This window comes from Alternaria conjuncta (assembly GCF_024043145.1).
Source record: "Alternaria conjuncta strain BMP 0040 chromosome Unknown scaffold_3, whole genome shotgun sequence".
NCBI classification, from domain to species: domain Eukaryota; kingdom Fungi; phylum Ascomycota; class Dothideomycetes; order Pleosporales; family Pleosporaceae; genus Alternaria; species Alternaria conjuncta.
The window spans coordinates 369,406-394,218 of NW_026250092.1; the positions used below are offsets into that span (position 1 = coordinate 369,406).

The window sequence follows — 24,813 nt, forward strand, 5'->3', positions numbered from 1 at the left end:
GTTACCGCCGCCTTTTGTTATCTGGGTCGCTTCTCCGCTGGCTCTTTTCCCTGGTGTTCGAGCATGCCCTTTTGCGACGAGGTTGCTGTACCACGACGTTGTGGCGTTACCATCACTGCGACCGCGACTGGGACATGAGCGACGCGCCATCGGCATTTGCGAAAGAGCGACCATTACGACTACTGGGGCTGCCGTGATCGACGAACGACTACGCTCGGAGATTTAAACAGGTGGACCTGTGCGGAGCGGGATATGTCTGCTAAGATGCACGTCGTGAGCGCAGTCTTAGACGCGCGATCGAGTATGGGGTTGCCAAATCGGGCTCAAGTTGGTATGTTCGTCCCCGTCTGCTACTACTCAGCAACGCAACATCGTCGCTGACCACATCGCAGGCCAAAATTTCCTGAACCCTTACATCTACGACCCTTCTTACCCCCTGGCTATAACAGGCGCAATTGTCGTCCTGTTACTTTCCACATACTCGATTTACCAATATGTCCGCCACAAGGCGTACTTCTTCTGGGCGGCCATCATCGCCATTATCATGCTCGATCTGGGCTTCATATGCCGCTTAGTATCTGCCTACGACGAGCACAGAGAGTCGCCCTTCCTCGCCTCATGGCTCATGATCTTGCTCGCACCCAGCTTCCTGGCTGCAGCATGCTACACGGCATTCAGTCGCGTAGTATGGTTTTCCTGCCCAACCCACGCGCTCAACTTCAAAACGCTGTGGTGCTTCCCTAGGTGGATTACCGCCAACTTTGTGTGTTTCGACCTTCTCAGTTTCCTCGTCCAACTCGTCGGCGCGAGTCAGATTAGTCGGCAGTATGATGAAGACACGCAAGGAAACCGGACCATTGCTGCTTCGGAACGGAAAGCGCTGCCTGGTCGGATCATCCTCATCATGGGTCTGGTGATGCAACTGCTGTGTTTCCTCAGCTTCTCCATCATCAGCATGCGGTACTTCTACATTAGCCGGCATTGGGCTGCACACGACCTTGGAGATTTGCACCTTTGGCGGAAACTGGGGTATACCATCAATCTCTCCTCCGTCCTTATCGCCTGCCGGGCATTCTATCGAACCATCGAGATACCACACGATCGCAACTACGGGCTAGCTTATCTTCAGAGTCACGAATGGTGCTTCTGGGTGTTCGATGCCGCGCCCATACTTGCTGTGCTAGTCGTGTTCGCTGTGTGGCATCCGGGTCGTTATCTGCCGAGAAGCTATACAGGGTGCAGACTGGACAAGGGCAGGGCTGTTAAAGAGAAGGATGAGATCAGTTCGATGAACGGTGGTAGTAGTGGACGGGAGACCGAGCTGAGAGACTTCAAGCCCGAGGACTTCCAGACTGGAAGGGTCGCAACGAACGTGTAAGATTTTGAAACGCGGATGAAGAGATTGTTTGTTCATGATACCATTGCATTTAGCGGGAGGCGCTTTGAAGCGCCATCGGGATGATACCATACTCAATGACATAATTGCATGCCCACTTTGACTGTGTCTTTCGACTTGTGGCTCTTCGCCATATCTGTGTTGATAGAAGTGTGATTCCTTCTCATTCCTCTTGCCGCCCATCGTCTCCTTCGTTTCGGAGCACATCTCGCACAACGACATGCATTGCTGGTGCAGGCCGCTTGTTGGCTAGTCTCTGAGCCTCATACTGGAGTGACTGCATGACCGGTAATGCTGTCGGTCGGCTCATGAACTCCAGAGAGCTGTAGGTCCTCGGGCTCGTCTCTGGGTTGGTATCGGAATTTTCACCAGATGGTAATGTGCTCTCTTCATATGTCGGGCTGGTAGTGCATCCTGAACTTCTTGTTCGCGCGATCAGCCGCTCTTGTCTGGAATTGTTCGGCGTTGAGCTCAAAGACCAGTGGCTTCATGGGCTCCTTTCCTTCTTCGACCGGAAGCGGCAACTCAAAGCGAATGATAGTGTGTTCCTTGGGTATAGCTGAGATTGTCAGATACTTACCACTTACCTGAGTCTAGCCTACAGGACTTACATTTCACAGCGTTATTCTTCGTGATGATCTCGAATGTAAATCTCGTATCACGGACGATGATGCCCTCCAAGCCTACGCGGCTCACGCAGCGGCTTCTCACCACACTCACAAGCGCACCGTGCATGTCGGCAGTCGCAAGCAGTTGCCCACTTGCGTTTGGCGTGACAAGCACATTCCTCGCAGCGTCGTTCAGGCCTAGCACCTCCCGCATGTATCCCACCCACAAATTGTGTAATCCGTCGTAGATGGCATACTTCTGTTGCTCCTTGGGTATCTCGTTCAGGCACAATGCACGTTTCTTCGCAGCGGATAGCGGACGGGGCTGGTTCTTGCTGCGCTTCCTGGCGGCTTGTTTGCGCTCGTTGAGAGCGCGGCGGCGGACTGCGCGTGCAGACGGCGTAGGCGAGGTTGCGCGAACGTGGAGGGGGCGCTTTATGACGCGCTCATGGTAGTGTGATTCTGCAGTCGAAGGAGAAAATGCGCGATGTAGCAGCGTCTGCGCAATGTGTGGATTTGCGTCTGCCATTTTGAGTCCGGTATCGCGGTAGCAAAAGTCGCAACTCGTCGGGATGGAAGTTGGTGTTCTTCGACATGACGAGGAAGACGGCGGCACTAGTGCGCACAAAAGCGGGCTAGAGCGGTGGCTCGGCTATCGTTTTGTCCGCGCTGCCTCCCACACAATTTCGACAATTCGACCTCAGCTTCTCGACAACACCGCTAACCCGCAGCAACCGTCAAGATGAAGTACATGTACGTCTATCCCTCGATCACGACTCCCAAGCCGCCGCATCGCACGTTTTTCCCTGCCTCCGAACGGTCAATGGACGCCTCTATACCGAACTTCTCCGCCAACAAACATCAAATTCCGGATCCAATGCTGACGTTTGCGCAACAGCCACTCTGAGGAAGAGCTCGAGATCCCCGAGGGCGTCAAGGTCCAGATCAAGAACAGAAATGTTCTCGTTGAGGGTGAGTGCGCATGGTAGAGGACCCCTAGAGAAACAACACTGACATATCCAACAGGCCCTCGCGTAAGCCGCCCGCAATAGCCTCTACGATCCTCGAACCGATTCTTACACTCCACAGGGCAAGCTCACAAAGTCTCTCGGTCACTTGGCGGTCAGCTTCACGCACGTACGTTTGGAACACACACAACGCATCGGGGGCACATGCTAAGACTGGAACAGCCCAAGAAGAACCTCATCAAGATCGAGCTCCACCACGGTTCCCGCAAGAGCGTCGCCACCCTCCGCACTGTCCGCACCCTGATTGTACGTCGCGCGCACCCTCGAGTCTATACTGGCAAGGAAGGAAGGACTGGGCTGACTGGAGTAGAACAACTTGATCATCGGTGTCACCAAGGGTTACAAGTACAAGATGCGTTACGTATATGCCCAGTATGTCGCACCCATCGCACATCTCTTCCGAGCCCGCCGTCGAGCATGTTCTATCCGACACAACTTTCAGCGCTCTCCGAGAGGCTGATGCCAGAGCGCTGGGCGCGCCAGATTGGCTCATGCTCTTGGCGGGCCTTTGCACATCTTTGAACATGACTAACATCATGTCCAGTTTCCCCATCAACGTCAACCTGGACAAGAACAAGGAGACCGACTGCTGGGAGGTTGAGATCAGGAACTTCATCGGCGAGAAGCTCGTACGAAGGGTCGTCATGAGGCCCGGTGTTGAGGTTGAGGCATCAAAGAACCAGAAGGATCAGCTCGAGCTGTCCGGAAACGTAAGGACCGCTGCGCAATATGGATCGAAGCAATGCTAACCATCACCCAGTCGCTCGAGGACGTCTCCCAAGGTGCCGCCGATATCCAGCAAATCTGCAAGGTCCGCAACAAGGATATCCGAAAGTTCTTGGACGGTCTGTACGTGTCGGAGCGCGGCAACATCGTTGAGGACGCGTAAACGGTTCTGGGGAGTACGGGTTTCTTTACGGGCAATGAGCATCTATGAACTTCTCTGCATCATATGCGGTTGGCGCCTGGGGGTCTAAGATCAAAAACGATGTTCAAACAATACCACCATGACTTGATGGAATCGCGCCGGCACATTCACGATGAAGTGTGAGGTGATGAGAGGTCAATAAGATCAGTACTTGCCAAGAGACATGAACGATCTAAACTCACTTCAACACAACTGCGACTGCTTTTTGGCCTTTGGTGATGTTGCATGGTGTGAGCCCGTGCCTGAGGAGTCCAGCCTAGCACACTATGAATGAGATCACATTACGAGTAAGCATGAATCTGATGATCATTCGGTTCCATCTCTCTATCCATGCACGAAGAGACGCCTCCTGCCTCTTTTGGCGGCTGGACTGTCCGCGGATGTGGGATTTCCACATGACGTATCCATGGCGGCTCGTCGTGCCTGAACCCCGCATCGTTGTTCGTTGTAATATCTACCACCGGGACAATGATGAGGCTATCGCCGCAAAGCCCGACAATGACAGCTCATTGTAACCTCGATTGGAAAGCAGGTGGTGCAGGCACGGCGAAAGTGCCGTCATGGCGAAATATATGAGCACCGTGTCGCCCATACAGCTGTTGGTTTATTCACACCTCAGTTGCTTGCCCCACCACAGCCCTACGAAACATCAAGGACCCCACTAAACACCAATCCGCAACCGATCTACTGATTTGCGACCATGACGGACAAGCTCAATATCGAAGGGCTCCTCAAGGAGTCCAAGGCTGAATATAAGCGCTTGGGAAAGAGCGGTCTCAAGGTCTCGGTACCCATCTTGGGTGCTATGAGCATTGGAAGTTCCAAATGGCAGCCCTGGGTCATCGAAGAGGAAGAGTCGCTACCGCTGCTGAAGGCTGCATACGATCGCGGTCTGACGACTTGGGATACAGGTAAGACTGACAGAGCAGTCATGTACTTGCAACAGTTACTGACAGCTTATAAAGCCAATGTTTACTCCAACGGTGTATCTGAGGAACTGGTTGGCAAGGCCATCAAGAAGTACAACCTACCTCGCGATAAGCTAGTAATTCTCACCAAATGCTTTGGCTACGTCGGCGAGGACCCCGGTCTGCGAACCATCCAGTACGGCAAAGAGCTGCCTCAGTTGAAAGACTATGTAAACCAAGGTGGTCTCTCACGGCAGGCCATCTTCAACGCTGTCAATGCGTCGCTTAAGCGTCTTGACATGGACTATATCGATCTTCTGCAGATTCACCGCTTCGATCCAAACACGCCTCTGGAGGAGACCATGGAGGCGCTGCACGATCTGGTCAAGAGTGGGAAAGTTCGATACATCGGTGCTAGCTCCATGTGGGCAGTGCAGTTTGCGCAAATGCAGTTCACTGCTGAAAAGAACGGCTGGACAAAGTTCATCAGCATGCAGAACCACTACAACCTGCTCTACCGTGAGGAAGAGCGCGAGATGAACCGGTTCTGCAATGACACTGGTGTTGGTCTGATCCCGGTATGCTTTTCTTTCAACTACAAAGTCAATCTTTAGCTAACAGCTTGACAGTGGGCACCTCTTTGCCGTGGCCATCTCGCTCGCCCTCCCTCTGCATTTGGCTCGACTACTCGCTCAGAAGGCGAACAGAAGGCCGGTAACCAAACCTCTGGTAACACTGAACTTGACAAGGAGATCATTGCTCGCGTTGAAGAGATCGCGAAGAAGCATGACTGGAAAATGAGCCACGTTGCCCTCGCATGGATCAACAAGCGTGTCGCAAGTCCAATCATCGGCTTCTCCAGCACAGACAGGATGGATGAAGCGCTTGCAGCGAGGGGCAAGGAGTTGACTGAGGAGGAGGAGAAGTACCTCGAGGAGTTATACGAGCCCGTTAGGATTGTTGGGCATTCATAGGCAGATCATACAATAACATCGATAATAGCGGTCGGAGCCAACAAGCGATATATCAATCAATGTTGCGGTGTCAAATGCGAAGTCATCATGCATCTATATTGCTTTTCCAAGTGAGTAATTACAAAGTCCACATGGATACCTAGGTACCTAGGCAGCCCAGATCATCTCGCGAAAGTGAACAGTCCAGTAGAACGCTGACATGCATCTCCGCGTGGACCTTGAGCCCTTGCAGTAATCAAGTGGATCTCTGATTCACTCGGACCGCATTAGGGCCCGGAGCTGAGATGATACGCGTCGATGCGCGCTTTGTCCAGCGCCGAGCGGCCAATGACGTCGGTCACGCGATCTATCTCACCACCGTGCCTGATGTTCCGGAGCAACAACATAACGGCAATAGATACTTGGGAAGGTCAAAGTGCGAATAACGAGGCTCAATTGCTAGCTTCCACACTATCTCGAACTCTTTCGGCCAACAATGTTGGATGGACACGCAGGCCTCCACCGTTGGTTTGCTCCTTCCCCGCATTCTGGGTGATGCTCCCCTTCCCCGCATTGGCCCGACCATTCACGTCTCACGCCGATTGGATTGGACCACAATGTGGTGATCGATCAAGTGACCGTCTCCTGTGCCTGCCGGCGAGAGACTGAGCCCCTCATAAGCTGCGCCCTCCCTCGTTTCCTCTCCTTCCTCACAGCCTCCACTGTGCTTTCGTATCTCACATCACATCCACAGCTCCAGGCAACCCTTCTGCAGCTTCCCAAGCTCTTTCATCATCTACAACCCCTTCAATCTTCCAGTAGCTTGACTGCAACTGCATCCTACCACAATGGCCGCAGAGACAGAAAACACGCTCCAGAAGGTCGACTCTTTGACCGATCACCAAGATGGCGCCGCTAAGAAGGGCCACCGCAGAGTCAGCTCCATGGCTGCTGATGTCTACCGCATCGAAGATCTAGGTGAGTACCTCTTATGACGATAGCCCAAATGAGGGGTCGTGCGTGAGCAGCGGGCGGGGCTGACAGAACCTCAGAGAAGGAAGGCAAGAAGATCGAGATCGCACTCGAAACCCAGAAGCTGAACTGGTAAGTGATTCCCCTCATCGCATTGTTGCGAGCCATCCGACCATGATGCAGACCAGCTCGTCGTCGTCCGGATAGCTCCGGAAGCCCCAATATCTTGACCGTGCTAATGCAGTACTTCCAGGAAGCTCAACAAGTCGCCGAGCACCGTCGAAGACCCGTCAGTCTTGAAGATGCCACTCACCGAGCCCAAGCTCAAGTCCATCGCCCTCCACTTCCCGCTAGGATTAGAAGTTACCGCACGGAACATGAAGGGTGTAACCATCAAGGATGCACTAGATGCCATCCACAAGCAGTTCAAGAAGCGCGTAAGTGTCCCTTGTCATTGGATCTTACCATCGAGCATCGTTGTCGCTGTTCCTATATACCGCGTCCTTTGATCTTGGTGCCAAAGCATAGCTAACCCTCCTATAGGCAGACGACGAGTTCGAGAAGCCATACCTCATGGGCTTTGAGTGGGACCCAGAAGAGTGCTACACCCGCTTCATCGTCCACCAGTCGGCCGTTCCTACAGTAAAGAATGACTTCGGCTCAAGCAAGAAGAAGAAGAAGAACAAGGCCGAAGGCGAGGAGGGTTCCTAGATGAACGACTCGCCCCCTTCCCTGACGTCGACTTCTACACACAGCCTCAGTCATACTTCCGTGCTTCGGCGCTGGTATGTGCGGGGTACGGATAACTCGGGTGCTGGTCAATCTTCATATCGATATGGGAAGAGCGAGCGCATCTGCCGCGATGGCGTGTCTGGTATACTGTAGGCCTGCGTAGGTAGGCCATTTACTGGTTGCGGGTATCGAGCGGTGGATGCGTCGTGGAACCGTTCGTGGGGTACTTGCTGAAGGGCAGTACCCGCTTATGTATGCTCTCGGGCACTCTTTGGGGTTGCTGGAAAGCACTTCATACAATGAGAAGACCTGGTTACATGTCATGTCCTCGAAGCTGTCTGTGATGTCGTTTGTAAAGGTTTGACGTTGACTTGGGCGGACCCACCCTACTGCGGGCAGCTCTCCACCACGCTGTAAGCGAAGGCACGAGGGCACGTTGCGGCTTCCGCGATCACAATTGACTGTCCTTCCGTACCGTCTATGAACGCGTCTCACGTATGCGACTCATTGGGTGTTCATTTATCGCATCTAGTAGTGTCACATGTGCGACACGGTATATGCCTATGATGGCCGCTCAGCTGTCCTCAAATGGTGTAGCAAGTAGCCTTGCATTGGTAGCGCTGCAAGCGCTGGCGTTTCAGCACCCTTAGCATAAACCTTTGTCCTTCGACACCGTATTTTGAACATCAACTAATCAGTTTCGCTACCTCATCTAAACATATTTGTTTCTTTACACACGATTCCAGACGCCTACATACGCAGCCTACGCTCAAACGTTGTACGTGCAACATAGCCTAGCAGGAGGCCTACATACCGCCACAACAAACCAGCTCCCGGCACCCGCCTGTGTTTACTATCTGGAAACCGCGTCCATCAAATCACATATACATACCAATGCGATGTTCACAAACCTCCAGATACGGCCTGCCAAGACCCGACGCCGCAAGCCTAGCTTGTCTATTCGGGCTGGCGTCTCAAAGCGCAGGGTTTCCACTGTTTCGGCATTGAGTGCGAGCATTGTTCCGTCCGTGAGCTTCATGGAAGGCCTGTTTGGCGACGAATTCCCCGAGGCCTTCGGGAGCGGGGCCCAGAACAGGAAGACCATCACGGACTTGCCATCGGAACTTCTCGAAATCGTCTGCCAGCACATCTCAAAGCTCGACATCAAGCGACTGCGGCTCACGAGCAAGCATTTGGCGGCCAGCGTGTATCTGCGTATAGATCGCGTCTATATCTCGCCTAATCGAGCTAATCTGGACTATCTGCATCAGATCATGGCTCATCCGACGTACAAAAACCGTGTACTCGAGATTGTCTGGGATGATGCCTTGCTCAATGAGTATTCAACTGTGGATGACTTCCGCCACGCGGTTCTCGCCGACGAAAGAGAGGTTACCAGGGCGATTGAAAGCCGACTCGAAGAGGCCATGGAGCTCTACGGCGACGAAAACCCTGAGCATCGATCATTATCGGTGGCAGACCTAATCGAGGATGGTCGGCTGACCGAGATCGCAAAGGGCATTCTCTTGCGATATGACGACCACTTCTCAAGAGACGTTCTGGCTAGGAATGCCACAATGATGAGCATTGAAGACAGCTATGCGCTATACCAGGAGTTGTATCGTCAAGAACAGGAACTTGTGGAACAGCAGGTCGATGCAGCTGCATTACAAGAAGCACTAGCCAGCTTTCCAAACGTTAAAAGGATCACTGCAACGATCGACGTATGGCCTGCATGGAATGTATCGCCTCGGTACAACACGCCCTATCATCGTTCACTGCCTGGGGGCTTCCGCAAACCAACTGTCTGGCCATGGCTACGACCCCCTCAAGAGGCAGAGCGTATATACGATCAATGGTCCTCACGTGCCGCCAGATCGAAAGATAATGGAGAATCGTTACCCAGAGGTTATGGCGTCGTAGTTGCTGCGATCCTCGCCATGCCAAATCCGCGGATAGAAGAGTTCATCGTTGAATCAGAACACCAAGCGAGACAGTACCACCACTGCTTTGTCGCTAAAGCTGTTTCACACAACTACCAGATCACGAGACAAATGTTTCAGAGAACACCTCTGAAGCACGTCAAGTTGACAGTCACCCCTTCGAATGATTATTTATACGACGAAGAGAGCTTGACCAATCTCCAGTCTTTATTGGCTGAATTACAGTACCTCGAGCACCTCGACCTGAGTCTCAACGATAAGAGATCAGCTCGGACTCTGCGCCGGTTTCTGCAGTTTAATCCTATCCCAGAGGCGTTGAGACCGCAGTTGAAAACACTCACCTTGCGGAACATCAAGCTATCCCCACAGGACTTGCTCGATCTCTTCACGTCATCGATAAACTTACAGCACGTCACTTTGTATCATTGTTTCCAGCGCATACCACCACAGTATGGCTTTCCTTGGCTTTTCCATAAGCTCAGGAAGCATTACCGCGATACGAAGGATGTCAGTAAACCGAGGTTTAGGGTCGCAGCGCCCTTGTCCGGTCAGTACTCACAGGTTGTGGATGACGAGGTTGATGCCTTTGTGTACGACGAAGACGAGCCCGAGTGTCCATTTTCGAAGATGCCTCCTCCGGACAAGAAACCTAACGAGATTAAACCGCACATGGGATGGAAGGTCTGGGACAAGGATGAGAGTGTGAGGGAGCGGATGGCTGAGGTGATTGAGAGAGAGGAGATGCAAGAGAGGGATGAGGAGATGTAGTAGTGTAAATGGCACTCGCCCGAATGTCGAGAACCCCGAGTGTTGAGGACTACAAGCAAACTTTGGAGGTTTTGGTTCCCTGCCAGTGTCGAGTATGCGCCTCGGGTGCGCCTCCCGGTATTCACGGCGTCCGTGCATAACACGCCTACGTCTATAAGATCCAGCTAGGGGCTCTACACGGCTCACTCTCTAGCTTGAACTCATACTCGGCCTGCTTCAACTTGAAAACAAACACGTTGTCAACTCCGAGGATGATTTCCTCAAAGACTACGACTGCGGGTGTCCTCGATCTCCCTATAGAACTTCGCCTCTAGATCTACGCCTACATCATTACCTCAATTCCTGCAATGGCCTGGCCTACAGAAAACCCCTACTCCGAGTGTCCTCCCTATGTGAACCATATAAAGAAGGTCTTCGTTGCCCAGCGCATACCTTCTTCGCACGAGCTTCATAGCTACCGCGGCCTTATCCTCTCGTGCAAGACCGTCTATGACGAGTTCGAGCACGAGTGGCCAAAAGCATATGCTCCATGGTTTAGGAAGGAATTCGATGTTCACAGCTTCGTGCTCCCGACTATCAGCAAGATAGGCGACACGACACATCTCCGCATTGGCCTTCCACTTCCACCAGACGGCTGGCTCGACTCTCCGACTGACATTCAATACGTTGTCCGCAAGCTTGTTAACAACTTGCCTTCCTTCTGCCTCTACCCCATATCTTCGATTGCGTCTGATCACACACCGCTTACCCAAGAGCAAATTGCGCGGTTCAAGCTGGGCGCAAAAGGCAAGAAGAAGAGCTACTTTCTGCATGCGATGAGATTAGTGGCCCATGAGGTGACACGTCTGGGTACTGGCGTTAACACATTCAACTATCGCCCGATATTTGGGGAAGACTTTCAGAACATTGCGATGAACTGGGCTTGGAAAGAGGTGGTAGTTAGGCGCAAGGAGATGATCGAGTGGAAGGGAGTATGGTGGCGCGATTTCGCTTTCAAACCTTATTCTTTCAAGCAATCGCCAGATGGGTCCCTCACTCCGCATCACTACGGCCTATCGGATCCTTCTTTGACAGATTAATTTGGACTTTCGCTTATGCACGTAGGGTGGACGATGTTAGAAGCTTATGTAAATTTCCCGGCTGCGGGTGGACGCGTGCCTTGTATGAGAAATTGAATCCAGTTTTCAAATACGTATTCCAAAGATATACCTAACACCCACGACGCAACCCGTGACGAAAGCAACGGTATATACCTTCAGAGCAGACATCAATGTTAGCAAAGATCACTAAGAACGGCTCGAGTGTAGGCAAAGGTACAATAGGATTCAAGAATATGTTTCAAAATACCTATCTGTGCAGCGCAATGCAAATGTATCAGCGTTAGAATCCCCCATCATTCCTTCTCAGTTCTAGTTAAGCAGACCTTCCACAGGTTCCGGCCAACTACCCAGGATCATGGCATTGCCGGGCGTCTGTCCCGGCAGCGGACTAAGCAGCTTGACCTTCTTCTTCGCCTCGTCTACGTCCGCGACATAGATGTATCCCCTGATGCTGCTATCCCTGATGACGCTCTGCGGATCATTGGGGCTCGCTGTTGTAATAGCCAACAACTGGTTCTGAAGCGCCTCAGACGGTGTGACTTTCTCGAAGATCTGCCGCTCAACCGTCATGCCGTACTCGTCTATTCCGCCGTTTCCTTCTCCTTCGACGACACGGAAGATGTTTAGGTCGGCGGCGTCGGCCATTTGGCTGCTGGGAGCCAGTGTCTCGTCGCCTTTGCCGAAGAAGTATTCTTTGATTTGGGCATGGCGGAGGGCTTTCATGTATTCTTCGCTTCGGTCGACGCAGCCGCCGGACTTGTCAAGGCGGACTACGGACACGGTTTCGGAGGGGTCGCCGCCGGTGCGGGCTGAGAATTTGCGGGAGAGGTCAGAGTAGAGGCGTTCGGAGCCGAGGGTTATGACGACGTTGACTGTAGTAGACTGTCAGTATGATGATCTGATATTGTGTACGTACGTTTGATTGCCTGTCCTCTCGGAAAGTAGATAGTGGAACTTGGGTGCATGAATGTACGTGGGCGATGTTGGGAGGGGAAAGGCTGAAGTAGTATGCAAGACATCACACGCACCAGAGAACTCAGAAACAATATGTTCTATGTTGTCGTAGACGCCATTTCTCCCTTGGCTGATGGCGCCTGAGCTATCAATGATGAAGCCAGCCTGCTTGCTGAGCGTGTCCTCCTCCAATCTACTTGTGACAGCAAGTGCCATGCGCGTTACCAACGGCTTGAACACCCTGCCCTCCTCTGGGTCCTTGAGACCGTAGTGATATACCAGCGGCATCTTCACTGGAATGGGACTGGGCCCTGAGATTGGACTGCTGCCCCAGCCTTCTTCAATATCCACAATGGACGAGTATACAGCTGCTGAAAAAGAGCCTGGCACACTGAGCATACCCTGGCGCGGGTCGAGGTTCACGACCATAGGCTGCCGGCTGGTCTTGACCGCGTAAGAGGTCAAAGTCTTGACGAGTGACGTTTTGCCTGAGTTCTCAGGTCCCACAACAAGTATTCTGGGTCCCATTTCGATGCTGCCACTGGCAATACTCCTGTCGCGCAGGTTCTCCAGCGCGAAGTGTAGGTTCGCACAACTCATCATGGGCGTCTCTTCCGCGATGTAGTCTGACTCAACCTCTCCGCCGATGTCAAGCTTGCAGCCGTGCCACGTGAAGATAGCGCCCTTTGTGCCCTGGAATGTGTATACGGTAGACGGAGCCAGCTCGGTGCCGAAAAATTCTGCGGTGCCCGATTGCAGCTTCACCGTGAGTGTGCGCGAGAAGGCTACCTCGAAGCGGTATTCGGTGTTGGCAGCGAGGTCTTGGGTTCGTGTGGCTGTCGAGGTGGGGGCATTTTGCGCTTCGGTCGGCTGCGAGGACAGGTTGAGACCTGGTAGAGAGATCATGGTGGATATAGTGATGTGGGGAGACGCTGAAGCTGTGTAAGGACTGAATGCGCTGGAGTGTAGATATTTCTATGAGCTGGGTGAGGGGATCAGTCTGCACATTCGAATTCAAGTGCGCAGTACAATAGCGCCTGAGAAACCAGGTAATGGTCACGTAGTCGTCCAAGTTGCAGTGGCCAGGCGATAGGCGTGAAGAAGAGAGACGCGATCGGTTGAGGAACTGGGAAGCGCGTCGCAGCGAAGCTTGGGCCCTGCGGACTTAACACGAGCTTATTGGCGGAGCTGGTGGGGTGCCTTCCCCATGAAAGCTCCCTGGTCAGTCGGAAGTTCGTCAATCTATACCTCAATTGAAGCTCGTCATCTGTTCATTTCGCTTTTGATGATCCGGGTGCTTTGTCTTTCCTGTTTCACGTCATGTTCAACGTCTTCAGCTGAACGCCCTTTCCTCTGCGCCCCGTCCATCCTTGCTTTCCTCGATTACCGATAGCCATTGCGCAACTGAATCTGGCTGTTCTCGCGAAAGCTTCGAGTATCCAACGTGTCGCTTGGACCGTCTCGACCTAATATGAAGCAGTCATTAGCTTCGCTGTCCTTAGGGGCTCTTCTTACCGCCTCATCTGTGTCCGCTGGACTAAACAATGTCAAGGAGCAAGAACCTATGCGCCCTCCCATCGATCCACTCAAGTATCGAGCAGCCTGTCCAGACTATAAGAACTATGCGATGCGACCACAGTATGCCAATATATACATCGAAAAGAGCTTGTACTAATTCGTCTGACAGTCCGCCGTATAGCACCGGCCCCATGGAACTACCCTTCCAACGACCGTCCAAATACTGCCGAACCTTCGAATCGCCTCTCGTCGAAAAGGTCATCGATGATATGAACGAGAAGATGGTCGACAAGGACCTCGCTCGTCTCTTTGAAAACGCGTTCCCCAACACACTAGACACTACCGTACGCTGGCATGTCGGTGATACTGTCAAGCATAAGACGTCAAAGCGAAGTTGGGATCCAACAGCTTGGAAGGGAGCACAAAGTTTCATCGTTACGGGAGACATCAACGCTGAATGGCTACGCGACTCTACGAACCAGCTAGCACAATACCAGCTGCTAGCGAAGAAAGACAAGGAGATACACCAGCTCATTCTGGGAGCCATCAACACACAGGCAGAGTACGTCATCGGATCACCATACTGTAATGCCTTTCAACCGCCTCCACCGAGTGGCCTCAACCCAACCTTCCAAGGTGACGGCGACAAAGTACATCCAAACTACGAGGAGTCATTCGTCTTTGAATGCAAGTACGAACTTGACTCTCTCGCCCACTTTCTTTCTTTATCGAATCAGTTTCACAATCATACCGACTCCACCGAGTTCATCAACGCTCGTTGGCTCCTCGCTCTCGATACACTTCTCGGCGTGCTCAAGGAGCAGTCGAAGCCTACCTTCAACGAGAAGACTGGCGCATACCAGGGCAACGAGTACACATGGCAGCGCCAGACCAATATCGGCACCGAAACCCTTAGCCTAAGCGGTCTCGGCAACCCTCTCAATGGCGGCACAGGGCTCGTCCGCTCTGCCTTCCGCCCCAGCGACGATGCAACAATCCTCGGGTTCTTCATCCCCGCCAACGCCATGATGGCCGTCGAACTCCTCCGCACAGCCGCCATCCTCAAGAAAGCGGGCAAGAAACACATAGCCACTGAAGTGGAAACCTGGGGCGAGACAATCCAAAAGGGCATCTGGGAACACGGTGTCGTGACACACAAGAAATACGGCGAGGTCTTTGCGTTCGAAGTCGATGGCTATGGGTCTTCCATCTTGATGGATGACGCTAACCTGCCCTCCTTACTCGCTTTACCTCTGCTCGGCTTCACGGACACAAACAACAAGATCTACAAGAACACGCGCAAGATGATACTGGAGAAGAACGGTAACCCTTATTACCTCACCGGCTCCGACTTTGCGGGTATCGGCGGTCCCCACGTCGGCGTGCGGAACGCTTGGCCCATGGCTGTCCTCGTTCAAGCTATGAGTAGCGATGACGACGATGAGATTATGAAGTGTCTTGCTGCAGTCAAGAAAGTGAGTCCATTGGGACTCATACACGAGAGTGTGAATGTACAGTCTGGAAAGTCATACACAAGGAGTTGGTTTGCGTGGGCAAATTCGGTCTTTGCGCAGACGGTGTTGGATTTGGCGCAGAGAAAGCCACATTTGCTGTTTGGTAAAGGTGCTGAGGCCTATACTGTTGGTTGAAGGTAGAAGTATAGATCGACTTAGGAACTGCCTAGTAGTTGAAATTCAATCGTGTGTATGCATCGAGTGTAGTGAGTAACGAGATGTATTGCTGCGATGTGCAAAAACTTCATTGTAGCCAGTTATATCACAAGATCCCTTGCCATCTAGTATCCCTTTACCCCCTCCCTATCTACGTCATAGATCCAATCGAGGTATCCAGCCCATACAAAACGCTTCAAACCTAATGGGTATAGTGTGTGTCCAAAGAAAAGAAGACAATCAGAAAAGAAGAGAAAAACTAACTAGGCGATTAGAACATCGTACAAAACAACGGGTAATTAGTATGGGGGTATTTCAGGTCGTGTTCTCGCCGATTAACATGAAAGAAAAAAAGCACACGCTGGTTTCGAAAGATCGCGAAGAGATCCAGGCCGTCGCAAATCGTCGAATTACAATGTCGTCATCCAGGTAAGCAAAGCTCTTGCGTGTCTTATGATGTATACGCTCAGTTGGTGAAACTCATTTGGCTTCTCAACTTCTCGGTGGTTCTCCGTCTCGAGACAGCGCGGTGTCCGTCAGTAGACTTTCCTGAGACCATGTTCGTCCAATCTTCCCAGTCAGATGCCATCTCTGTGAGTACGTTACCCATGACCTGTGCACTAGCCATGAGTCCGTGTTGTTCGCCCTCGAGAATCCGGACTTCGCACTTTCGCATCAATTTGCCAAGCCATCGGACGTTGTCAACTGGTACACGCGAGTCTTTGGACCCGTGATGGATGACAACTGGCCTGTTGATGTCTTCGTAGCGGAACCCGATGGTCTGCTTGGTTTCGAGACAGACAATCAGATCAGTTGCGGGGTTTGCGTTTGCAGTCGCGCGGTCCCAGATGGCGAAAGTGAGGCGTTCGTCAAAAGCACGCTGGCGTTCGAGTTCAGCCATGCTGAGCATCTCTTGCACGCGTTGTGCTTCTTCGTTATTGGCATCTGGGTTCGTGAGGGTCAGCGTGCTTGCGTTCGGCAGCACTTGGTCCATCATCATCATCGAATGTCGGTGAGTGTCCTTCAAAGAGGGGCGAGTTGTCGACTGCTGTGGTGGCACTGGTGAGGGGGCCATGCTTTTCCGTCTGGTCTTGGGCGACGTCTTGGGTCCGGTACGCTGGAGGCTAGCACTTGTCGCGCTGAGGAAGGTTGAGTTCGCGACCTTGAGTAGAGATGGAGGTAGAGCGCGAAGGAAGCGCTGCGATCGAGGAAGTTGTTGGGTGGGTGGTGAGTCCTGGCTGATGCCAATGGGTGCCATCTGCGACGGCGGTATCCAAGGCGCAAGAAGGTGCACTCTGCCACGGATATGTTGTGGCATTCGTAATGATGTCGCCAAAGCGTAGACAGCTCCTGCGGAGTGGGCTAACATGGAAAACTTGTTGATCTTCAAAGACTGACAAATCACTAGTACGTCGTCTGGTAAATGTTAGCTCGTTTCTCTTGAGATGACGGGATGTTCACATACCAGGCCAGCTAAGAGGCGTCCCGTTCGGATCAGCTTGGCTACCTCCGATACCAGGGCGATCAGGTGTGATCAAACGCAGCTTCAAAGTGGCTGCCAGCTGATCATAGAATGCCATGACGTATCTGGTCAGACCCATGCCTACACAAACGAAGACAGCGAAACCTTCAGGGTCACCGACTTCTGAGAAAGAAATAATTCTTCCTGTTTGCGGGTGCCGGATCTTCTGGGACAGCCGGGATGATTCCAGGTATTGGTGTACATCCAAATCGATAGAATCTAAACTTGCAGGTCGCTCCTCGATGATCGGATGGGGCGGGCTCTGCACTGCAGCTGCTCTGGTCTTCTCTTCTTTCCGGTCGATTCTGTCATTATGCGCCTTCTCGGCCTTCGCTGGCAGATCGGGGTGCGACCACCTCTTGCTGGTACTTGTACGTCTGCGCTGTAGCTGCATACTGTGCGACTCTAACGGAGGGGAGACAACGTGCATGGAGCGATGTCGAGTAATGGGCTCTTCGCTGGCCGCACGAGACGGTGGCGCCAGTCTGTTTGTCGAATCTTCGTTCACACTGGAGGAGTGTTTGTGCTTAGAAGACTTGCCTATGATGACGGAACTGGTCGCCGCTCGACGCCCGAGTGCAGATCGCCCGCCGACTGCCAAGAGTGAATTTGATCGCTGGGGTACGGAAGAGTCGCTGCTTGACTTGGTTGCTTTAGACATGATGCTTGCAGGCGCAGGCGATCTCGACTGCCGTGGATCTGCTAAGCTCGGCGTCGGCGCAGACTCGTCCAGACTTTGGAGCGCAAGCGTGTAATCGATCGGAAGTGGGGTAAGCTCATCGCCGTCGTTCAACGTCAGACTTCGGTGCCGCGAGTGGCGCAGGCTGCGTGGTTGCGATGGTACCGAGAGGTTATGGCGGTCACCTTCTGCTTTTTCGGCCGGTCTGTCCATCGGCCTTTCCGCTAGCTTCTCGGCAGCTAAGGCTGTTTCTTGTGATATTCCAAGCACTCGATGCGCCTTGGTCGAATTCTGCACTCTCCTTTCGTCCTCCGACAAGCTTGAAACTGTCGAGATGGGCGAGGACTCCGGACTGGGGATGGATGAAACGCGAGGCACCCTGGGTGTTTTCGCCCCTGCATGTACGTCCACAGGCATTTTTCCGGCTAATTTCTCTCTCCGCATTTTCTGATCTCTAAGTTCTCGGATCCTTTGAGCGACCTCATTCTCTTCCTGTTCTAGCTCGTCCAGGATCTTCATCTTCCTTTGTGCTTCCGGGTCCATCTTCTCTTCCTCTTCGGGGACCGTGTCGGCTTTCTGAGACTTTGGACGGCTCTTGTCCCCGGATCGGCGCTTCTTGCTCTTGCGGGCCGGGCTGCCAGTGTGCCTCAGGGATGATCCGCGTTCGGGGATGAGTCCGCTGTCTGATGGACTTTCCAGATGAGGGGCATCGACCAGATTGAGACGCAGCCGTCGTGGACTGTTGTTCCTGCTGGGATACCGTTGGGCAAATCTCGACGATTCGGGTACTGTCTCGTCGAACCGTGCGTCTTCTTTCGCGGAAGAGGGCTCTTCGCTGATCGTGTCTTCGTAGGGGAAGAGTTGGTGCGCGGCCTTCTTGGAGGGGTCGCCCGTCGGTGTGTCGTTCAGATTGTGTACGGTCACGCGCTTCCGTTCCGTCTCTTTTTGTCGTAGTCGCTCGCGCGAGCTCATGTACATCAGACTCTTGTGGCCCTTGAAGCTCCTCTTGCTTTCCAACGACGACCTCGCGCTCTCACCCGATACCTGGCGCGGCACGCCTGCTTCGACGCTGATGTTGCCAAAACTACTCGCTGACCGGTTCGAATGGGTCGATTGTAGGGAGCACGAGCTACCACCGCTGCGTCCGATATAACTACTAAGCGAATGCGCTTTGTTCGGTTTCTTGGGCGCGGTCAAAGGCGACTTGCCGGATGGGGGCTTGGACGTGCGGATGACGGGCGGTTCGCATGCGTCGTCGGGGTAGAGGTCGTTCTGGTCTCTTATCGGGTTGTGGAAGCTGCTGCGGTCCACCGACGCTCCATCATGCCCGGCGATCGAGTTCTTCTCGGAGTGGGTGCGCACGCTGGGCGCGGCGGAGGGCGCGAGGCCGTTGCCGTAGCCGACGAGGAGATTCTCAAAGTGGTTGTGCGCGGGGATGGATATGGCGGACAGCTGGTCGATCAGCGAAGAGATGACCTGGGGCGAGGCGGCCGTGGTGCGTATGTAGTTGGGCGTGCGCTTGGTCGGGCGCGCATCCGATGTTTTGACAGACGATGGCAGAGAGTCGCGCCGCCGCGACTTCAAAGTCTGGGTCGCCGGGGCGGTAGTGGCTGCATCGGCGGCCGCGGGGGGAGAGCGAACGGGTTGCTGGTAATCCATCTGCGCCGCGTGCTGCACGAGAGAGGCCCGTAATCCAAATCGGTAGGCCCTCTATGTTAGGTGTCTGGAATGCTGCAGTCTTGATGATCAGTGCATGGTTGGCATGCAGAGTCCGTGAGTCCGGTAATCATGCGCGTCGCGACCTGGCCGTGGTAAAAGATTGGTAGAGAGAACTCCAAAACTGCACAACGTCTACAAAGTCCAGAAAGATACCAGAAGAACAAAACATTCGCCGAAGAGATGGGACGCCTGTGTTTAATTGCATCGGGCGGCGGGTGCCCGAGGCGAATTGACCCTCCTCAGGGATAGTGATGGTCGTCGCTGCCATGGCAGGGGCCACGGCCTAGTCTCAGTTGAGCGACCCCGAGAACTCTAACCCCTACTATAGCACATTTCTTATACCACATGAACCGCCTCTTGGGGTCGTCCCACGTTTACTTCTTGTACCCATTCATCTGCCTTCGTGGACCCTTTGCCTATCATCTATTCATTGCCGTTGCCATGCGCGGCTGTCTGCGCTTGAACTGCACGCCCGTTCAGCTGCCGGTCCTCATGCACAGTCCACATTACTCGTGCTTGCTCATGCAGGACGACTGATCAGCATTAGTTCTGGCACCGTTTCGACGCGTCTCAATTATGTTTCTGCTGCTCGTTTCTCCTTTTTCTACTCGCTTCATGCTCGTGCGTGGCCGCATGGCCTCATGTTCATGCTATGAACCATCGCATGCCGCGCCCGTCTTTGACATCCTGTGAGCTGGGACTCTCGGAGAATAACGCACACACCACACAATTTATCTAAGACCCGGGAGCAGCCGGATATCTGCCAGGTTACCCTTCGTCATCTGCGGACCAGGACTTTGAAGCCGAGCACCCTTGCTCAACGTACGTTTAAGAAGATTGCTGTGCCGCCATAGACAACACTCAGGCCGTTTCACGGAAGCGGTGCGCGATACCACACAAAGACGCAAATTGAAGACTGCATGGACGCAGTATCTATAGAAACTGCTGCTACACTTCGCTATCTGCTATGACCCAGCCAGTCTGATACAGTTGAGGCATTCGAGACCTACGCCCTCATCCGTCTGGCATACATACTTCCACAACCAGAACGCCAGATTGCTTTGCGCCAGCGAGTGAGGCCCGCGCCCTACCCAGCCCGCTGCAGCGGGTCTAGCCCTGCGGGCACTTCTCTGGGCTCAATGGATGCTGCGCCGACTTCGCGACTCTGTACCCGCGAGGCTGCCCTCTTCTTTCTGGCCGACTTCCTCTTTTGCGCGATAATAACACAGACGATGCTGATAACTATAGCCGAGACTGATAACATGGCTCCGATGATAACGAAGATGTAGGATCTGTCGCTCGCCATGTCTTCGGTAATGAGGGCACTCAGTGGTAATTTGATTTTGGGGGGATAATAAAGTGCAGCCATGACCCGCAAGAGGCACATGGCTTCTGATAAGTATGCAACTGATGCATGCCGTTTGACGCTTACAACTTCGAACGGCACCGGGAGAGATACACGTTATGCTACCAGATAATTTTACCTGTTGGTCGTTCTGTTCGATGGTCGACTGCCCCAGACTACCACAAGCGCAATGCAAGTCCATCCGCATCTGTTGTCATGGAGACCAAGCAGGTCGATTGACGAATATTGCGCTCTATGTGACCGTTGTAGAGATTCACACTGCTCTCTCATCTATGCGTCTGTATGTCGGGATTGTTGTGCTCCAGGTCGTTCAGCACTCCTGGGTCGCGATAGGGCGCTGACGTACGCCAAGCCTGGTCATGCCCAAACAAGCGTGGCCAGGTGCACGTGGACCCGCCGGAAGCTACAGCGGCCTTACCCTTTCGGCTTACAACACGGTCCTTCCAGAACTACGCATCTTTCCGTGCATAGTCTTCCTTGTACCGTCAGAGCTTGAAGGGTGTGCAAAAGGAAGCACTTGGTTTGAGCCAGCTCCTGTCTCGTGCCGTCCGCATGCGCCACTACAAGACCGACAAACCACGCCGTGACCGCTTGACAAGTCTTGCCTTATCACACTCGTTGACAGCTTCTATCCCAGTCACTAATCGCGCATAATGGAGAAGTCAAAGTCGAGACTAAGTTCCCCAGAACGATCCAGCTCTGTCGCGTCCAGGCCTACAGCATCGCGCACTAGCAGTCAGGAGCAGCTGGATGACATCGAGAAGGCGTCGACTGCAGTCGGTAGCCCCCAGACCTCTCCGCTTGAGTTCAAACCCGAAGCCGATCTCGACAAATTACCTGGTCATGGAAAGCCACGAAGAGAATCGGAGTCCACCAAATTTGGCGGTGAAGAAGAAAATCCCAACGTCAATGTATCGTTCCACAGACCTTCCACTCCATCTACGGTCCATAAAGTCAAGGGCTCGACCTACCAGAATGTCGGAGAGAGCGGGATTAAGAGAATGCACAAGTTCTCGCTCTACGAAACCAGTACCCGCTTCTATCTCATTGGTGCCGACATTACCGACAGGCAGTTTCGCGTGCTGAAGATCGATCGCACCGCTGCACCTGGACATTTGAACATCTTTGAAGACGATATAGTGTATAATCGGCGAGAAATGCATCAGTTGCTCGATACGATAGCTGACGGCAACAAGGCTACAGGAGGGATGAAGTTAAAGTGCAGCACATGGGGCCTGTTGGGCTTCATCCGGTTCACGGAGGCGTACTACATGTTATTGATATCCAAAAGATCGCAAGTCGCCATGTTGGGCGGTCACTACATTTATCAGGTCGATGGCACGGACATGGTGCCATTGACGACTGGATCAACATCAAGGTACCAGAAAGACCGCAATCCGGAAGAAGCGAGATTCTTATCCATTCTCAACAATATGGACCTCACACGATCATTCTACTTTAGCTATTCTTACAACGTTACGAGGAGCCTGCAACAGAACATCATTCACCAGCGGACTGCACTTAGTGAAGGTATTTCCAACCCTGAACGCGATTTTCAAGATATGTTTGTCTGGAACCATCATCTCCTGAACCCTGCGCGAGACGCCCTGAAGAACGTCTACGACTGGTGTCACCCAGTCATACATGGATACGTTGATCAATCTTCGCTGGATGTCTTTGGGCGACGAGTATACCTTACCATCATTGCCCGACGATCAAGACATTTTGCCGGTGCTCGTTTCCTCAAGCGTGGAACGAATGACCTTGGATATGTCGCCAATGACGTCGAGACAGAGCAAATTGTGTCCGAGCAGACCACGACTTCCTTCCATGCTCCTGGACCACGCCTCTATGCAAATCCCTCATACACATCCTACGTCCAGCACCGCGGTAGCATACCGTTATACTGGACGCAAGACAATACTGGTGTGACGCCAAAGCCAGATATCGATTTGAACCTCGTGGATCCTTTCTACAGCGCAGCAGGACTGCATTTCGATAACTTGTTTGAGCGCTACGGTGCCCCGATCTACGTTCTCAACCTTATCAAGGCGCGTGAACGGACTCCGAGAGAGTCGAAACTGCTTTACGAATACAAGCACGCTATCGACTACCTCAACCAGTCGCTACCAAGTGACAAGAGGATCATATATGAGGCTTTCGACATGTCAAGAGCAGCCAAAACCAGAGGACAGGATGTCATTGGCACGTTGGAGAACCTTGCTGAAAAGGTCTTGCGGAAGACAGGGTTCTTCCGCAACGGCGACAATGAGTATGATGCTCCTCAAGTGCAGAATGGAGTGGCGCGAACGAATTGCATCGACTGCCTAGACAGAACAAACGCTGCTCAGTTTGTCATTGGAAAACGAGCACTAGGTCGACAATTGCAAGCGCTTGGTGTCATATCCGGCAATACTGTCGAGTACGATTCGGACTGCGTCGAGCTGTTTACACAGATGTTCCACGGTCATGGTGATACTATCGCCATCCAGTATGGTGGCTCGCATCTCGTCAACACGATGGCTACCTACCGGAAGATCAACCAGTGGCAAAGTAGTTCTCGCGATATGGTTGAGAGCTTCAAGCGCTATTACCACAACTCCTTCCTCGACTCACAGCGCCAGGAAGCATACAATCTATTTCTGGGTAACTACGTTTACCGCCAAGGCCAGCCGATGCTATGGGATCTATCAACAGACTACTTCCTTCACCACCAAAACCCACAAAACTTCCTCGAGCGCACAAGACGAGACTACATCCAATGGTACACACATTCGCATCTTCAACAGCGCACGCTACCACCTTCAGTCATGCCAGCTTTGCCGATGGAGGAGTCAGCATTCGACTTCATCAGCTTCCGTGATGATTACTGGCTTGAGTACTACCGACCGTTGGCTATCTCGTCATATCTCAAGATCTTCGCCTTCCGTTTAGCCAAGCCACGACCAGGTCTTAGGGATGGGACGTATCCATCTCGTAAGGAGAACATGTCTCCGTTCGTCCCTCGTACGAAGCAACAGGATCACGACGCACAAGGAAGGGACGGAAAGAAGGCTCCTCGAAAAGGTGTAACCATTATCGACCCTTCGAGCGAGACTGAGTCCAAGCCCGATCATACCCCAGGCAACCGGAGGAGGGACCTGCACCTCAGCGCTACCTATGCAGAGTCATCAGTCCGACATTCCATCCTTCGAGAATCGCATTTCGAAACCCACCCACCAGCACCACCGCCGTCGGCATACCAATCTCTGGCAAATTCCATGTCCACATCAACTGGGCTCTCATCTACGCTGAAACCCGGTTTCAAGCCCGCCAACAAAGCGCTCGTTCACCAGTGGACGCTGACTCAGTTTTACGAGAACAGCATGAACCCGTCGGTTTCCTACAGCGAAGAAGAAGAATACGCCCGCTACATCGAACACCCACTCAACCTACCTCTGGTAGTCAGTAGCGAGATGCCCACCGCTGACGACCCGAGCGCAATGGAATTCTACGACTACCTTTCCATGACAGAAGGCAGCATCCCCGCGCCCAAGAACTTCGATGAAGATGGCGTTCAAATCACTCTCTCCGATCTACCTCGTCTAGACACCGAACTCGCAAACCAATCCTTCGCCCGCCCCATGACCTCACAATCTGTCAGCACACCCTTCTCCCACGCGCCCTCTTACTCATACCCGCATACGTACAATCTGCATCCACACGTCTACGCGGATGTTCAAGAGCCGCCCCCGCAACCACAATCTACTGGGAGCAAGTTCCAAACCCCGGAAGAAGACATCGAAGAGTTTGAAGAATTTCTGCGCGTCAAGGAGAATCCGTTGGATGTGGAGGAGGAGGATACGGCGAAGAAGAGATACAAGGCTTACCGGCAGTGGTTGAGAGGTAAGAGCTTCTTCAAGCAGAGTAAGGTTGATCCCGAGTGGCAGGCACAGTTGCCTGTGAGGTAGATGGGAAGGTTATTCATGTTGGCATGGGGCTCGGTTTTGATTACTTGGAATGCATTTGAAGCCCATTGGGCTATGTTCTGTCTGATCTGCATGATTCTG

The 24,813-nt window shown here is 52.9% G+C and overlaps 11 protein-coding genes across 11 annotated transcripts; 8 read left to right on the forward strand and 3 right to left on the reverse strand.

Annotated features, from left to right (window-relative positions):
- Positions 1 to 303: 303 nt before the first annotated feature.
- J4E85_002091 (uncharacterized protein) lies at positions 304 to 1,378 on the forward strand (the record flags this gene model as incomplete). The annotated part of the gene is made up of 2 exons (XM_051466371.1): positions 304 to 331; positions 393 to 1,378. The coding sequence occupies 2 exons, from the start codon at positions 304 to 306 to the stop codon at positions 1,376 to 1,378; spliced, it is 1,014 nt and encodes a 337-aa protein (XP_051329226.1).
- Positions 1,379 to 1,785: 407 nt separating this feature from the next.
- On the reverse strand, positions 1,786 to 2,533 carry J4E85_002092 (uncharacterized protein; the record flags this gene model as incomplete). Its single annotated transcript, XM_051466372.1, has 2 exons — positions 1,786 to 1,955; positions 2,008 to 2,533. The coding sequence occupies 2 exons, from the start codon at positions 2,531 to 2,533 to the stop codon at positions 1,786 to 1,788; spliced, it is 696 nt and encodes a 231-aa protein (XP_051329227.1).
- Positions 2,534 to 2,746: 213 nt separating this feature from the next.
- On the forward strand, positions 2,747 to 3,921 carry RPL9B (60S ribosomal protein L9B; the record flags this gene model as incomplete). The annotated part of the gene is made up of 8 exons (XM_051466373.1): positions 2,747 to 2,757; positions 2,903 to 2,976; positions 3,031 to 3,038; positions 3,094 to 3,141; positions 3,195 to 3,278; positions 3,343 to 3,404; positions 3,577 to 3,742; positions 3,793 to 3,921. 8 exons carry the CDS (start codon positions 2,747 to 2,749, stop codon positions 3,919 to 3,921), a joined length of 582 nt encoding a protein of 193 aa, XP_051329228.1.
- A 739-nt stretch (positions 3,922 to 4,660) lies between these two features.
- Positions 4,661 to 5,842, forward strand: J4E85_002094 (uncharacterized protein; the record flags this gene model as incomplete). Its single annotated transcript, XM_051466374.1, has 3 exons — positions 4,661 to 4,871; positions 4,926 to 5,446; positions 5,498 to 5,842. 3 exons carry the CDS (start codon positions 4,661 to 4,663, stop codon positions 5,840 to 5,842), a joined length of 1,077 nt encoding a protein of 358 aa, XP_051329229.1.
- Positions 5,843 to 6,669: 827 nt separating this feature from the next.
- J4E85_002095 (uncharacterized protein) lies at positions 6,670 to 7,504 on the forward strand (the record flags this gene model as incomplete). The annotated part of the gene is made up of 4 exons (XM_051466375.1): positions 6,670 to 6,799; positions 6,874 to 6,925; positions 7,047 to 7,230; positions 7,337 to 7,504. The coding sequence occupies 4 exons, from the start codon at positions 6,670 to 6,672 to the stop codon at positions 7,502 to 7,504; spliced, it is 534 nt and encodes a 177-aa protein (XP_051329230.1).
- Positions 7,505 to 8,424: 920 nt separating this feature from the next.
- Positions 8,425 to 10,236, forward strand: J4E85_002096 (uncharacterized protein; the record flags this gene model as incomplete). The annotated part of the gene is made up of 1 exon (XM_051466376.1): positions 8,425 to 10,236. One exon carries the CDS (start codon positions 8,425 to 8,427, stop codon positions 10,234 to 10,236), a length of 1,812 nt encoding a protein of 603 aa, XP_051329231.1.
- A 347-nt stretch (positions 10,237 to 10,583) lies between these two features.
- Positions 10,584 to 11,315, forward strand: J4E85_002097 (uncharacterized protein; the record flags this gene model as incomplete). Its single annotated transcript, XM_051466377.1, has 1 exon — positions 10,584 to 11,315. The coding sequence occupies one exon, from the start codon at positions 10,584 to 10,586 to the stop codon at positions 11,313 to 11,315; it is 732 nt and encodes a 243-aa protein (XP_051329232.1).
- A 330-nt stretch (positions 11,316 to 11,645) lies between these two features.
- Positions 11,646 to 13,196, reverse strand: CLP1 (Cleavage polyadenylation factor subunit clp1; the record flags this gene model as incomplete). The annotated part of the gene is made up of 2 exons (XM_051466378.1): positions 11,646 to 12,208; positions 12,365 to 13,196. The coding sequence occupies 2 exons, from the start codon at positions 13,194 to 13,196 to the stop codon at positions 11,646 to 11,648; spliced, it is 1,395 nt and encodes a 464-aa protein (XP_051329233.1).
- Positions 13,197 to 13,999: 803 nt separating this feature from the next.
- On the forward strand, positions 14,000 to 15,457 carry J4E85_002099 (uncharacterized protein; the record flags this gene model as incomplete). The annotated part of the gene is made up of 1 exon (XM_051466379.1): positions 14,000 to 15,457. One exon carries the CDS (start codon positions 14,000 to 14,002, stop codon positions 15,455 to 15,457), a length of 1,458 nt encoding a protein of 485 aa, XP_051329234.1.
- Positions 15,458 to 15,944: 487 nt separating this feature from the next.
- Positions 15,945 to 19,338, reverse strand: J4E85_002100 (uncharacterized protein; the record flags this gene model as incomplete). Its single annotated transcript, XM_051466380.1, has 2 exons — positions 15,945 to 16,894; positions 16,944 to 19,338. The coding sequence occupies 2 exons, from the start codon at positions 19,336 to 19,338 to the stop codon at positions 15,945 to 15,947; spliced, it is 3,345 nt and encodes a 1,114-aa protein (XP_051329235.1).
- Positions 19,339 to 21,417: 2,079 nt separating this feature from the next.
- On the forward strand, positions 21,418 to 24,714 carry J4E85_002101 (uncharacterized protein; the record flags this gene model as incomplete). The annotated part of the gene is made up of 1 exon (XM_051466381.1): positions 21,418 to 24,714. The coding sequence occupies one exon, from the start codon at positions 21,418 to 21,420 to the stop codon at positions 24,712 to 24,714; it is 3,297 nt and encodes a 1,098-aa protein (XP_051329236.1).
- Positions 24,715 to 24,813: the final 99 nt, after the last annotated feature.